Source organism: Oryzias melastigma, linkage group LG16, assembly GCF_002922805.2.
Source record: "Oryzias melastigma strain HK-1 linkage group LG16, ASM292280v2, whole genome shotgun sequence".
NCBI lineage: Eukaryota > Metazoa > Chordata > Actinopteri > Beloniformes > Adrianichthyidae > Oryzias > Oryzias melastigma.
This window is the reverse complement of record NC_050527.1, coordinates 11,983,581-11,998,035: the sequence shown is the minus strand read 5'-3', so window position 1 is coordinate 11,998,035 and position 14,455 is coordinate 11,983,581. Positions and strand designations below refer to the sequence as shown.

The window sequence follows — 14,455 nt, the reverse complement described above, 5'->3', positions numbered from 1 at the left end:
ACCGTCAGGTGTGGGATCTCTGGCCAGTACGCTCTTCAGCAGCTCCTGCAGTGCAGCCAGAGTGTCTTTGTAGAGGGCCTGTGCAGACAATTTCAACAATTTTACAGGTTAACATTGGCAAATTTAGATTTGGCAACTTCTTGAAATGAGGTGTGGCTCACACAGTCAAGAATTAACTAAAGCAGGACTGCTTCCCCCTGGTTTCACTCGCTGCTAGATCCACAGATTAAGTCACATATCTGTGTGTTTTAGCTCACCTGTCTCTGCTTGGGGTCTAGTAAGTCCTCATCTTTGATTTTTTCTGGCGTGTGTGTTTCAGGTGGCAGTGAAAACACACTGTTAACGCACACCTTTAGCAAATCAAAGCTCTCGTTCTCCGTCAGCGCTGGTTCCAGAGTCCTGAAGTGCTCATGGTCAAAGATAAACAATGGAAAAAAGTCCAGCAATGGTTGGTGTGAAGCTGATCACTCAATGTAGATATTTTAAAAATATGACACTCTTAACTTTGTGAAAGCTTTGTGCCTTCACATACCACCAAATCAAATCAAGCATTAAAAACTTGTTTTTTTCATTAAAAATATTCCTTTTGCACAAATGAAAGCATTGTAGTAAAGGATACATGAGGTTGGAACAGGTGCTCATCACCAGGTGACGTACTGGAGTCCTCAGTGAGTCTGTGTGCTCAGACTTGATGAAATCCTGATCAGCATAGATGATACCAGTCAGACAGAAGTTAAAGGAAAATTACAAAGTTGGATTTCCATCATAACACTGACCAGCATAACAGAGATGAGCTCCTGCTTTCGAGAGAAGACGTAGCCTTGCTTCATGACACACACGCTGATTGCTTTGGCTATCAACCCAACACTTTGGATCAAACTGAGTTTCATTGTCAAGTCCTGGATGAGAGAAACACAAACAGGCAGAAATGGAGGCACAAATAAAAATAAGTAACAGAAATAGGAAACTTTTTTTTTAAAAATGTGATTGAAGTGGGAAGCGCTTCTCCAAATGTGTCAGACAGATTCTCCAAAGCAGAAACATAGATCAAGATCAACAGTTTAAATCAATCCCAAATGTAGAAAAATGCAGATTGATCTTCCATGCCTACGGATGGAGAGAAGTTTCAAATCAAGAGTGAGATTGAAGGAAAAGTACAGCCACAAACCACCTGCACATTCCGGTTTACAAAGAACCACATAAGCCTGAAGAGAAGAACCCAGTTAGAAATTAGTAAAAACATTTTAAAAAATTGGAGCACTGGGAAGCAGATTAGCAAAAATATATATATCACAATTCTAAAGAGACAAAAGTACATTAAAAAGAGAAAAGTAGAACTCAAAAGTGAAAGTTCCATCAGAGCTGATCTGAGAGTGAAGGATCTATTAAAACAGGACTTCAGTCTGCTTTAGAACAGAGCAAAAGTCTTTATGTAAATGCAGCTTCTCACAAAAACCATCCAAAACATCTCACACACAAAAATACAAGGCTGCCTCATAGATTTAATAAAAAGTTATATGTTTCTTATAAAATTGAATAAAGTCTGTAAAGCTGACATTTCGACATTTAGCTAGTGTAGCTACTCTACAATAGTTTGTCTTTGATTTTGTGGAGTCAGAGGTTCTTATTGGAACTTTTCGAAGCCATCTTTTCTGAAAAGTAACTTTTTAAATGCTCTTGCTTTACATTTAAAATCTGAGATAGAGATGTTTTGATGGTAATGTGTACAAAAGAGAATACAATTCTTAAATATTCAGTGTCCCTAAAAACAAAAACTCTTGATTAAAGATGTAAGTTGATGTTCATCAGGTCACAAGTGGAAACAAAGTGTGTAGATTGGTTTGGATAATGCTAAATGTTTGCATGTTTTGGTAAAACATTTGGACTTTTGGTCAAACTTTGATGGATCTTTACAGCTTTTTCTTATGTTCCTGTGAGCATCTCATAGCTTTATGTAATAGTTCAAATGTCCAAAAGCTTTTTGGTTGAACAGAATAAACTAGAATTATTATGCTAAATGTTTTCATTGTGGAAACCTCAACATGGATGCAAATGAGCTGAAAATGAGCCTCTAATTACAGCTAAAGAAAACCAAAACAGAAGCTGCATTTGGAACATAAAAACTTTCAGGAAAGTCTGTAAGCACAAAAAGAGAAGAATGAAAATAACCCCAAGAAATACGTAATAATACAAGAAATAAACTAAACTAAAGAGCCCCGTCGTTCCTGTGACAATACCTTTGTCTCTACTTTAATCCCCAGAACCTGTATAAAAAAAGAGGTGATAATAAGCTTGTTTGCAATCAAAATTATATTTCACATGTAAGATTACCATCAAATGTGATGCTAAATTTAAAGAAACAACCTCACTCCATAAAAATGTGGGAAATTAGCTGCTTGTGACATTTATTTATTTATTGGTGGAGTAACACAAATCCCAGTCACATGATAATGTTTGCAGGATGCTGACTTGATGACATGGTTCGCTTCAAACGGCTGAACTCCAAAAGCTTAAAGGGAGCGACAAAATCTCAGCGTTCCTTCGGGATAACAAGCTTTAACAAGATTAAGTCAAAAATGCACACAGGTCACGAGGCTCCAGTAGGGATCTTGCAATGTTAAGATGTAAAAATAGGATTTTACTACAACCACAATGGATGTCATGTTTGCTGAAATAAAACTCTTCAGCAGTTGCTAAAATAAAATAAATAGAAAAAAATATCCCTCTGCTAGATCTCAAGAGAAGATGCAGTTTAGAAGATAAAAAGATGCATCATGTTTTGAATGTCTTAGACAGAAAACGTGCTCATTTCTGATGACATGCTTAATACCTTGGTATTGAAGTGTTTGCTGATACAGCGCAGAATGTCTTGATCGATGCGGTTCAGTATGGTTTCTGGAGGTGCGTTCAGAGCCACCTGTCCGTAGCACAGGATCAAAGTGCTTTTCACCTTCTCCACCTCAACTTCATTGCGATCCTACAGCACAAAAAAGGCAAAGGTTTTACTAACAAACGTCAACAAACAAAACAAAAAAAATATATACAGTTTTGCAATCTAAAAAACTAAAATGTAGAGTTTTGTGAGAGAAATTCTATGCAGTACTTTGAGCAGGTTGAAAATACTTGGCGACTTCTTAAAGGCGTCCGATTTCCCAAACTCCTCCAGCTTAGCTAGGGTTCCCTCTAAATGGCTGTTGGCGCACAGACCGATGCCCATTGCCACTCCCTGATCCCCACAGAAAACAGAAATGAAAGAGTACGCATTAAAGAAAAAACACAATACAAGCAGTTGGAGATTGCTTGTTTTGTCTTTGCGAGTCACAAACCTCTCTTTCCACGGCGTCATTGTGTCGTGCTGTAAGGAGGATTTCCTGGAGCTGTTTTTTCACAAACTCCTTGTTGAAACACTGCTGCAGTGTCACTCCGATACAACGATACAGGAAACTCTACGAAAAAAAGAACCCAAAGGACTTTACTGAAGGGATTCTTTGGTTCTCACCAAAAATCCTCATCTTGCAAAAAGATTCACTGAACTAAGAATTAATGCTTTTGTTTGCAATTCATCAATCAGAGTTTTAGTGAAGAAAAAAAATAGTTCATTAGAAAAACAAGTTAACTTCTATTCATGTTGCACTTTTTGAACAGGAAAATGCAGGTGTTAGATTCAAGACGACTCCTACCTTTTCCTCTTGGGCGTTGTTGTAGGTAGAGAGGTATTTTGTGGCCTCGGCGGCCAGCGAACACGCCCATTTTTCATTCTCAATCGCTGCCAGGGTTTCCGACAAGAGCTGTAGAATATTTCACAAAGGTTTACACTGCTGACTCATAGAAACATATCTTCAGATTAAGGGCTGGCTCCATTTCTGTTTTGCAAAAGAACCTTTACATGGTTACATTTATTCAAAGAAAAACCAAAAAGGAAAACATTATTGTGTGATTGTCATCTACTAACACTTTTAGCTCAGAAAACAACATGAAGATTAAAAATAATCAGACCTTAAGCATCTTCTCATCCCACTGCTTCTTATCCAGACTTTCTGCCGTTGACTCTGTTAAAAGTAGAACATTTTTAGGAATCAGCAAGAAGCAGTTCCAGGATAACTCCAGCTTTACTTTGAAGAAATTAACCACGTCAGAATAAAGCCTTTTTCTACCCTCCAGCACTGCAAGCAGAGGCGGTATCTCCTTCTCCCACAGAGTTTCTGTGTTGGGGTGTATGTTGATGCTGAGGACCTGGAGGAGTGAGAGGGACGGAGCGCCATGACCTCTGCTGTTAAATGGAAATGCTGCGTTGACCTAGAATACAACATCCCAAAGGAGAACACAAACAGACGGAAGCGAATAAATACAGAACCACTTCACAATTATTTTTAGCAAATAAATGAATCAGTATGAAATATAACTAAAATTACATTTAATACTCCCCTCTTTCAGATGTAAATGAATTATAAAAACAATAATTACTATAATAATCAGCATTTATTAATGCTTTACAACTAACGATTAAAATCTAATTAACTACAATCATTAAAGAATACTACTTCATGATATCTGGGATATTTGATCCCTAAAATAACCTTTAACCACATACTTGATTAGACTTTCAAAGTTAAACACATTTATTCTACTCTGCTGATAGGAAAACAGATAGTTTAGCTGCACATTTGGTGTTTAGCTAACAGGGAAACTAGAAAACTGCTCGAATGCTTACCAGCAGTCTGATCATGAGAGTTTGAGGAGTTGGAAGATTGACTGTAGAGAGGCAGAATACACGTGTGGCATGAAAATGATTAAGTGAACCTGGATTAACTGTTAAATTATTTATTCTACATCCATAACTAATCTGACTGTTTTCACTTAAGAGAATCCAGATCCACAAAGTGTTCCACCAACCTTCCTGTTTGAAGTCTATGTTGAAGCTGGGCTCCTGGTTGGTTTTCTTCTTGCTGCCCAGCACGATGAGGCTCTTACAGAGAGGAGTGGTGGCGTTGCTGAACTGGGAGGGAGTCAGGTAATATAGGAGCTTGGGCCAAAGAACCTTCCAAAATATAAGGGTAAATGTCAGAAACTTTTTAAAAACTGTTGTCAGACTGCAATGAGAAGAGGAGATTCACGTCAGCTAGTCGTCCGACAGTGGTAGTCAGGAGATGAAGAGTGTTGTCACACATTGTCCTCAGAGCCTCATTAGTCACTTCCTCTGGATCAGTTGGTCTTTGGCTTCGCTGCAGACACAAATAGAGTGGAAATAGCATTTACTTTAAATAATGACGACAGCAAAACTTTTTTTATTTCTTACATATTTGAAAAAAACATTAATAGCTGCAAAAAGAGCCCCAATCCTAACTGGTAACTAACTTTGACTCCTGAAAATAAAACTAGCAAAATTATTGCAAAAAAGCTACATATTACTTAAAACAGAATCCAATTTTTAAACAAACTTGTTTTATTTCAACAGACCAACGGCCGCCCAAAAATTTGCTCCAATTCTAAGTAAGTCGAGGAAATAGTGTTATAAATGAGCTAAATTGCTTACCTGATTTGTGTCGGGCAAAGCACAGTTTTGAACGATGAATCGAACCAATAACTCCCCTCCCTCTAACTCCAGGTATCCGTGATGTGCCATGGCACTGATTACTTGCACCACACGCTTTTTAACCTTAGAAGCAACAGCAAAAAAGACTGTGAGCATTGAAAAGATAAAGATGAAAAAGCAATAAATAATAGATCTCCATGCAGAGATTTAAGTGAGAAGGTGGTACCTTATTACTGTGGTCTGCCATTGGCTGTCTGATGCTGGCCAGAATGAGCAGCTTTTTGCTCTCCATTGTAGCAGCTGCAACATATTTTAGTTCAAAATGAAATAGATGATGTGAAAACTAAGAGCGTAAGTGTCTGAAATAGGGAGAAGTTCCCCTCACTGGATGAGTTAATCAGGTGACGAAGCACAGCCAGGGAGCCCATCCTGCTGCGCTCATTACTGTTCTCCAGCTTCTGCAGAACAAACATGACCAGCCGGTCTGGGAAAGAGTTCACTGAAAGAACAGCACAGGGAGAAGTCAAATGTGAGAAACAGAAGCTTGTGACGGTCATCTTTGTCTAGTGAGGAGATCTGGTCTGACACTCTAATGCATGATCTCATTACTGCAAATGTGACTCAGCAAGTGAGCTGAAGTATAAATGTTCAGCACAGAGCTTTACATTTACATCAGTCTTCAAAGAGGAACAGAAGTTGCTTACCGAGCAAACTGAAACTGCGCAGGATTTCATTGTGGTTTTTGACAGTAGGTGGATCATTGTAATCAACAGGGGAACAAACCTGAGCGGGACAAAGTAAATATTAAAGGATCCCATCAGTCAGCTGTACTGTGACAAAGAATCTCATCGAGACGGGAGACAATCAGGTAAAACAAAATACAACTTAGTGTGACTTTTTTTAAAAACACACAAATCAGAAACAACTATTTATCAAAAATTATTTATGTAACCTCACGTACTTTATGCATAAATAAAAACTATTTTATTTTTTTACTAAAATATTTTTTATAGTTGATTAGTAAAAGATAATTCTACAAAAATTGATGTAAATGCTGTAGATAAAAGTGGCCTCACAATTCTACATAACATTACATTAAATGCAATTACAGCAAATGTGTTAAAATAGAGCAGTTACCAATAATAATGTTGTTTTTTTTAAGATAAACATGTGTAGTCTAAATCTCACAAATATATTGATATTTTTATGGTTGATTTGTGTAATCATTTTACAGTGGCACAGACATGCCATGTCCATGTCCATATTTGTGGTCAATTCATGTAAAACCCTGTGATTTTTTATTTGTTATGGGTTTAAAGCATACCTGCTGATGAAGCACAAAGAGAAGACCATCGAGTTGTGTCTCCAGCACCCTGCTGCCCATGTTGACCGACGCATCAATGACCTGGCACAAACTCTGATGACATCAAAGATATGAATTGTGTTACAGCACTCAATCTGACAAACAGGAATCTCTGTCAAGAAAAAGCAATAACAAATCCTTTCAATAACAAACAGGTTTGGGCCCTGGTAAACGTGCACTACATGTACCTTGCTTATGACGTAGTGCTCGTTGTTCTTCTTGTACAGACTCGTGATGGTGGGGATGATCTTGGGAATTTGCTCCTCCAGTTTATCACTGGGCATCAGGTGACACATTGAGCCAACAGCTTCAGCCACCGTCAGTCTGAGCTGGAAGAGACACGAAGACGGGCAGGATGTGAAGAGACAGACATGACAAACGAACGCTGACGTGCTGCACAGTCACTGACCTGTGACGACAGCTAAGTTGCTAACAGACAAGGTGGAGATCAAACTGGGGCTTGACGCGTTGAAACTGCTTCTATTGCATTGGAGTTTAGCTTGATTAAAAAAAAAAAGTAAATATTCTGCAAATCTGGCCTCACTGTCTTTGTGCTTGCCTAAACATACTCACTTCCATGATTTCTTAATCAGTCAATTTATGTTTGTATGTAAATAAAATTGTTGGTGCCCCTTTGTTGATGAGAGAAAAAACAAAGAGTCATCATTGAAATAACCTCAAAATGATGAAAATACCAAAGATACGACAGAGTATTAGGGCCAAAAAATTTATAATAGTACGAGATTTAAAGTAGTAAATTTACGACTTTTTCCTTGTAAATGTATATGTTTTAAAGTAATAGATTTACAACTTCTAAAGTAATAAATTAAAAACTTCAATACATGTAAATTTACAAGGAGAGAAGTCAGAAATGTTGCCTATGACTTTTAACGTCAGATATATACAACTTTATTCTCGTAATTTAAGAGTTACAAAATTTTTTCCTCGTAAATTTACAACTTTAAAGTCGTAAATGAAAACATTTTGTGTTTTTAAATTGGCCATAATACTCTGTAATACAAAGAAAAATTGACTGAAGAAAAAAAAATCTGAACGGTTGTTCAGCATAATTATTAAAACCAATGAAAGGATTATTGGCAAAAGTTATGGTTTCTTCAAACATGCAGTGAGTTTCCATATTTTAACAGTCAATTATTGACTTTTACTGACTGAAGTTTAATTTATTTGATTACTTTTGTCTTTTTCAGAGACCACTGTGGGATCTCATTTCATCCACAGAGTGGTATCATTGTCTAAGGGGTTACTTGTTACTCCTGCTACAGTTCTGAGCGCTTTGCTCAGTCCAGACCTCTCTCACCTTTGGCTCTCTGCTCTGGATCCAGTTATTGAAGAGAATGTCATAGGCAGCATAGATCTCACTGCAGAATGTGTCCTTTCTCACAGTGGGGTCTGGAGCCTTGTCAAGGTTGGCCAAGTACTCTAAAATGCTGTCGCTGAAATGACACAGAGCTGGAAGCAGAGAATGGAGAAAAAGCACAAGGTCAGACCAAAAAGAAAGAGTTAGAAAGGAAATAAAAATCTGAAGTTAATACTGTAAAGAGCAGGTTTGTTGTGGTGCGTACCAGAAGAAAAGACCCACTTCATGTTGTCTTGTTTGGCTATACCCAGCATGGGTAACATGGTGCCCAGAATAGCATTCAGGAATGGTACCATCCCATAAACTACGGAACAAGAGCACACAATCTGTTTACCACTTTCTGCTTTTAAAAATTACAACATACACCACAAATATATTTGGTTTAAATAGGTCCTGTATTTAAACATTCAGCTGAATTCTACATGTATGTTTTATGCAATCTCTATACGACCAAAAATGTCAGTAAAGCAGAACCTAATGTCATTGTTTAGGTCAGGAACATTCACACAGTAACACCTGAATGGCTGGAGACCCAAAGAGGAACATAAACACTCCAGACAGCTCTTTGTTTTCAGCTTTCAGTGTTCAGTTCCTCTGAGATCACTCACAAAGAGGCACTCTCTTCAGGCACATGACACTTCCTGTAACCACCAGAAGCAGAAGCTTCAGGATGGCTTTTTAATCTTTTAGTTTAAAACTGAAGAGCAGCAGGTTAGCTTTTTATCACAAGGTAATATGGTAATGATTGTACTAAATCCTTCCAAAAAGAAAAAAACCCAGCATTTTTGGTACTTGATTATATTAAAAAAATGCCCACTAAGTAAATAAAAGGCTTAGATTTTCCCTTCACACATAGCTGTTGCATTTGTGCATACAGTAATTCACTGCATTTCCTCCATCTTAGTTTTTCCAGGTAGCTGCTCCTACCGTTTGAGTCAGAGAGGTTGGCCAATGTTTGGACGACGAAGAAATGAGGTAGAACTCCTGGCTGGAACTTGCTCAATATTTCCTCCATGATGTCATTGATGTATTTGTTTCCGACAGCTACTAATATGTTACTTGCAGCCTGCTGCCAGTCAGGTATGACCTCCTGGATCACGAACAAAAAGAAAACCAAGTTAACTTCATTTTTTAAATTGAATTTGTAAATTTATGTTTAATAGTAAACTGACAAAAAAAGAAAATAACAATACCTTTGATCTGGTCATTTCATCAGAGGCCAGTGAGATGATGCTCTTGATTCTAGAAGCATTGATGTCCTCGATCCTGGTGCTCACTATCAGCTCAATGGTTTGAAGTATAACAACTCTGTGAATCACCACCAACTACAAAGAAAACAATGAAAAGACATTTTTGAGGACAAATGCAGCATCAACTAAAGACATACCAGCAAAAAAATTTAGGGTCATAAAGAAAAGGGCTAAACTTTTCCTTTGCTGTGCTATTTCTTTGAGTCTTCAACAACTAGATTTTAAACACATAGTGTTGCATCATGGATGTGTCACAAGTCAATTCCTCTCAACAGAGATCAACAGATAATTGCTGGATTAGTAACTGTCTGAGCGTGCTTTAAAGTGAAGCATTTCTGCAGAGCATGAGCTCTTTTTTTTAACTTTTATTTCAAACTTTGAAAAGGGTACGACTAAAATACACAAAAGAGATGGACAATGGAGAAAAACTGTCAACATAAAGCCCAACATAAACAATCAAAAATCATTTTTCACTAATGAACCCCAGTATTTCAGCTGAGATGACACAGCTACGGAAGCCGAAAACTGCCTGCCTTTTTTTTTTTTCTCGTGATTGCAAGATAATATGTCGTTATCACGAGAAAACGAACTTCGTATTCTTGAGAAAACGAGATAATAACTCGTTATAACAAGAAAACGAAGTTTGCTTTCCCGAGAACACATTTTTCTTTTTTCTCGTGACAACGACATAATCAATAATGAAGAAGGAAGCGTCCCGCACGCCCTTTCCCGCACGAAGATGCAGAGACTTAATCTGTTTTAAGTCTATTTATTTTGTGATGATTTATTTTGTGGTTTTGTGATCAACCAGCACTACTCCCTTTATTTCCCCAAACCTCAGAACAGGTTGATTGACAGATCACAGCGCAGACGAGAATCTGAGCATGATGCGTTCAATGAACTCCGGACATGAGATGCCCCAAAAAGCCACTCGGCCCAACTAAATCCGTTTTTATGCTTTTGTCTTTGTTTATACAATCCTCAGGGAAACAGAGCTGTTTTTCAGAAAAAAAGTCAACACTATTTAATCATTTGATTATTATCTGATAAACTGCTTTGTTTTGCTGCTGATGTCCGGATCTGAGTGAACGCACCATGCAGAAACTCTCTGCAGCTCTCTGTCAATCTGTCAATGTTTCTTCAGGGTTTTGGGGGAACTTAAGAGAGGAGCTGGTGCATGAGACTGAATTAAGATGTTTAAAGAGCATAGATCCACTAATACATAAAACATAGACTAAAAACAACATTTATGGAGTGTTTTCAAACAGGTAAAGTCTCGGTGTCTCTGAGAGCTGGAGGGAGACGCTTCATTCTCCCTTCTTGATTATCTCATTATAACGGGAAAATGAACTTGTTTTCTTGTTATAACAAGATGGTGGATCTTGTTATAACAAGAAAACGATTAAAAAAAAAGTAAGGCAGGCCGTTTTTGGCTTCCGTACCCAGTTGATTGTATTCACATCCTGAATATCAGGCATGTTCTTCCCTTAATATTCAAACATTCATGTGGTAAAACAATAGCAGTAATGCATACATGAACTCAAAAACAGAGATGTTAATGTACAGTGGGCACAAAAATATTCAGACCCCTTTAAATGCTTCTCTTTGCATCATTTAATCAATTTGCCAAAATCAGTAGAGTTAATTTAATTCCTCAATAATGCACACTGAGAGTCCCCTCTTGTCAGGAAAAAAAAAAACAGGTTTCAAAATGTCTGCAAACTCCCATAGTCATAATCAGTATTCAGACCCTTTGCTGCGACACTCAGGTTTCTGATGAGGATTCCACTTCTTCATTGGAGTCCAGCGGTGTTTAATTAAACTGACATAAAACTGTATTTATATGATCTTACAGCTCACAGTGCATGTGAGGGTAAATGAGAATCATGAGGTTGGACGAACTGCTGATATTGCTGACATTTCTACACCTCTGTTTATTTTTTCTGTCAAGGTGAGGCACTCAACATACATTATTGAGCTGTTCAACTAGCAGCTATCAAACTGTTAATGCATGTAAATTTCTGAGTAGCTGCCAACATGAAAAATGATTCAACTTGTTATTGAAGCGATCCTGCATATGTATGCAGCACTTCAGTAACATATAAGCTTTAAAACACAGAGCAAAGGGAATATTTCCAAGCAAAGATTAAATTAAATGTTGATTAAGTCTGAAATGAGTGGACTTTGACTAGCCAGTGTTCTTAAAATCAAATTAAAAAAAGGTATCTGATCACTTGATTGAGTTTTTTTGTTGTTGTTATGTGTAATGTGGAGGTAAATATTTTCAGAATAAATTATTATTTTAGAGCTAAAATGACCAAAAAACAACATTTAAAAGATATTTGACAATCATGTACTGCTATAAAGTTCTTGGATAAAGCTTTGATCATAAGTTTGTTTGCTGAAATAGATGATGATCTATGATGATGTTGCATTGCAGAATTTTACCTTAGGGTGTTTTAGAAGATAATCTTGACACATAGCCAACACTCGGTCTGGCTGCTGTTTTCCCAAAGTCAACACAGACTTCCTGACCTGCTCCTGGACTGCTGGGTCCTTGTCGTTGGCTGCATCGAGCAGGGCCAGAGTCACCTCTGGAGAGAAAAGTGAAAGAACTGTTAGAGAAAGGTAAGCAGCGATGCAACACAAATAAATAGAGAAGAAAATAGACTTACGTTCTACGTCTGTGTTGTCCATAGTGGACAGCTAGAGGGCCGGCTTTCTGGAGCCAGTCGCAAATGTTTGTCTTTTTTCTCCTGAGAACAGAAAGTTTCAAAACCTCAAATTATTTTGTAAAAAAAAAACTTCAGATCTGAACTTCATATTAATGTTAAAGACTCACTCCAATCCTCATTTGATCTATGCTCAAAGTGTTCCCAGTGGTCTTTTAATTATGATTATGCCATTTTTAGCCAGCATAAAAAAATCTGAGATTGTAGCGTCTGCTATTGATTCACAACAATTTAAGTAAAGAAAAACTCTGAAATGCAATTTTAATTTTCTTTATCTATGTCCCTCATTGTGAGAAAAATGCTACAAGAACGTTATAAAACACCGTTATCATCACAGTGGGCCAGTATTGATCATATTTGCATGGAAATCTCCTAAATATTTCCACCAAGTTTTCAATAATTCCACAGAACAAACCCGGTAATGCAATGGCACAAATATCCCATTCATTTAGCTGGCACTGCCCCACAAAGAGTTTATTATTTAAATGGCTAAAAGCTGAAGTAAAACCAACTGATGGTTTCCTGTTTTGTGTTGGGTGGTTTCAAAGCAGCAAACACAAAGACAAAACCCCCATATTAACTGGAAAATGTCGCAGTGTGTATAAAATAACTTCGTGCAGCTGTCACATGATTTTCTGACTCTAATTGGTAAATTTTCTATGAAGGAGGCAGGCGGCTACCACGGTGAAGCGTTTCATCGCAAATGTAGAAAGTTATACAACACGCCTTTCAGGATAACTGTTGGACTTGTGTCCCAATAGGGCGAGAACACTATTTACTCGTGACTTTTAACTGGACTGAGTGGTCATGCTGGTATAACGAGCTAACCAACTGACACACGCTAGCATGCTAGTCGAAAAGACGTCGATACGGAAGCCGCTTGCCCTCTTTGAATCCCGGTCTGGCAGCGGCGTTTGATTGAACGTCAGCGTCTACCGAAACCCCACCAAGAAACAGTCTCTTACCAGGAGAGTGGTTGTTGACTGACTGTACGAAGAGAGTCAGAGTAACAATGCAGGTGTAAACACGGCTAGTCATGTGCTTCTTGTCAGCGTGAATGCGTCAGCTGCAGGGGGGCGTTTCCACCGGGCGGCACAGAGACCAGCCGCGTGAGGTGAGGAAGTGACGTCATGTAAGGCATTTCAATTAAGAATAAATTGGGCCAGTTTTGTGTTAAAAGATTATTTTAGGATGGAATAGCAGATCGATGTCAAACAACCAATCTATTTTTGGAACAGTGTTGAAAACAAGATTAAAAAAAGAAAGAAATTAACAGTACCAGCTACTTAAAATACATTAAAAGAGATGCAGAGTTTGGCCTAAAGATAGCACTTGATTTTGAGAAATAGTTTTATGTTTGAGCAAGTTAAATTAAATAAAAAACGAGGTACACTGCTAAAAATATATATTAGGAACCCTGCAAAAATACATCCTACATAAACAAGTAAAATATTAATTTAAATACTTTATTCTTTACATATACTGACAACACAACCACACAAACAATTTTAATAGAAATTTAATGTATTAGCCTAAGGAGGTCTGGATGTAGAATCATGGTCAAAATAAAGTGGAAAAACACAGGCTGATCCAACTGGGATAGAATGTTTTGAAACAAGTTAAAATGTGGCTCAGTAGTGGGTGTGGCCTCCAAGTGCCCTATGACTTCCCTGTAGCACCTGGGTAAGATTTGGATGAGGCGGTGGACGATCTCCTGGAGGATCTCCTCCCACACCTGGACCAAGGCGAGAGATGATGTCCCAGATGTGCCATCATTGAATTCAGGTCTGGAGAATTGGGTGGTTCCTGTTAGATAATGCTGCAGGCAGCAGATCGTTCTCTTTTTTTTATTTCATTGTTTCTTGTTAGAGCTGCAGTGCTTTTGTATTTATACTGTACGTAGAGAAAAAAAAATCTACCTGTATTTATTTCATTTATTGGGCCAGAAAAGCTGCTAAAAACATTCACATTTAGAGCAAAATAAAAACTCAGAAAGCTGTTTTCCACTTTTATAAAATACAAATACCAAAAATGTGTATAAACAACCATGTACAGTTTTAAATAGAACAATGTCAAAACAGCCACTGGTGTAGTTGAGGGATCCCCAACATGTCTTTGAACTAGAGAAAAAAGGAAAGCTACAGAAAAAGGAAGTTATTTTTTCTAGGGTGTAAAAAATACGCCTAACAGTTTGCATAG

The 14,455-nt window shown here is 37.7% G+C and overlaps 1 protein-coding gene and 1 long non-coding RNA gene across 4 annotated transcripts in view; one reads left to right on the top strand and one right to left on the bottom strand.

Moving 5' to 3' along the window:
* The window catches only part of mroh1 (maestro heat-like repeat family member 1), a 19,565-nt gene extending 6,218 nt beyond the window's left edge, over nt 1–13,347 (bottom strand). Inside the window, exons 1-26 of one of the 3 annotated variants that reach the window (XM_024267100.1) lie at nt 13,222–13,347; nt 12,200–12,280; nt 11,973–12,118; nt 9,468–9,599; nt 9,202–9,364; nt 8,480–8,578; nt 8,215–8,366; nt 7,085–7,225; nt 6,858–6,950; nt 6,238–6,316; nt 5,919–6,032; nt 5,760–5,833; nt 5,534–5,656; nt 5,115–5,222; nt 4,894–5,038; nt 4,712–4,752; nt 4,155–4,296; nt 3,997–4,049; nt 3,681–3,788; nt 3,327–3,446; nt 3,104–3,226; nt 2,831–2,977; nt 2,238–2,264; nt 777–899; nt 620–699; nt 258–399 (exon numbers count right to left, since the gene is read on the bottom strand). In XM_024267100.1, the coding sequence (XP_024122868.1) occupies nt 258–399; nt 620–699; nt 777–899; nt 2,238–2,264; nt 2,831–2,977; nt 3,104–3,226; nt 3,327–3,446; nt 3,681–3,788; nt 3,997–4,049; nt 4,155–4,296; nt 4,712–4,752; nt 4,894–5,038; nt 5,115–5,222; nt 5,534–5,656; nt 5,760–5,833; nt 5,919–6,032; nt 6,238–6,316; nt 6,858–6,950; nt 7,085–7,225; nt 8,215–8,366; nt 8,480–8,578; nt 9,202–9,364; nt 9,468–9,599; nt 11,973–12,118; nt 12,200–12,221 (2,697 nt within the window). In that variant the 5' untranslated portion in view covers nt 12,222–12,280; nt 13,222–13,347. Of the gene's footprint in view, nt 1–257; nt 400–619; nt 700–776; nt 900–2,237; nt 2,265–2,830; nt 2,978–3,103; nt 3,227–3,326; nt 3,447–3,680; nt 3,789–3,996; nt 4,050–4,154; nt 4,297–4,711; nt 4,753–4,893; nt 5,039–5,114; nt 5,223–5,533; nt 5,657–5,759; nt 5,834–5,918; nt 6,033–6,237; nt 6,317–6,857; nt 6,951–7,084; nt 7,226–7,305; nt 7,502–8,214; nt 8,367–8,479; nt 8,579–9,201; nt 9,365–9,467; nt 9,600–11,972; nt 12,119–12,199; nt 12,281–13,221 lie in introns of those variants that run through there. The other 2 variants (XM_024267101.1, XM_024267102.2) reach the window with 2 other exon arrangements.
* The window catches only part of LOC112143261, a 4,216-nt gene continuing 3,003 nt past the window's right edge, over nt 13,243–14,455 (top strand). Inside the window, exon 1 of the long non-coding RNA XR_002918709.2 lies at nt 13,243–13,370. This is a non-coding gene — a long non-coding RNA (uncharacterized LOC112143261). The remainder of the gene's footprint in view (nt 13,371–14,455) is intronic.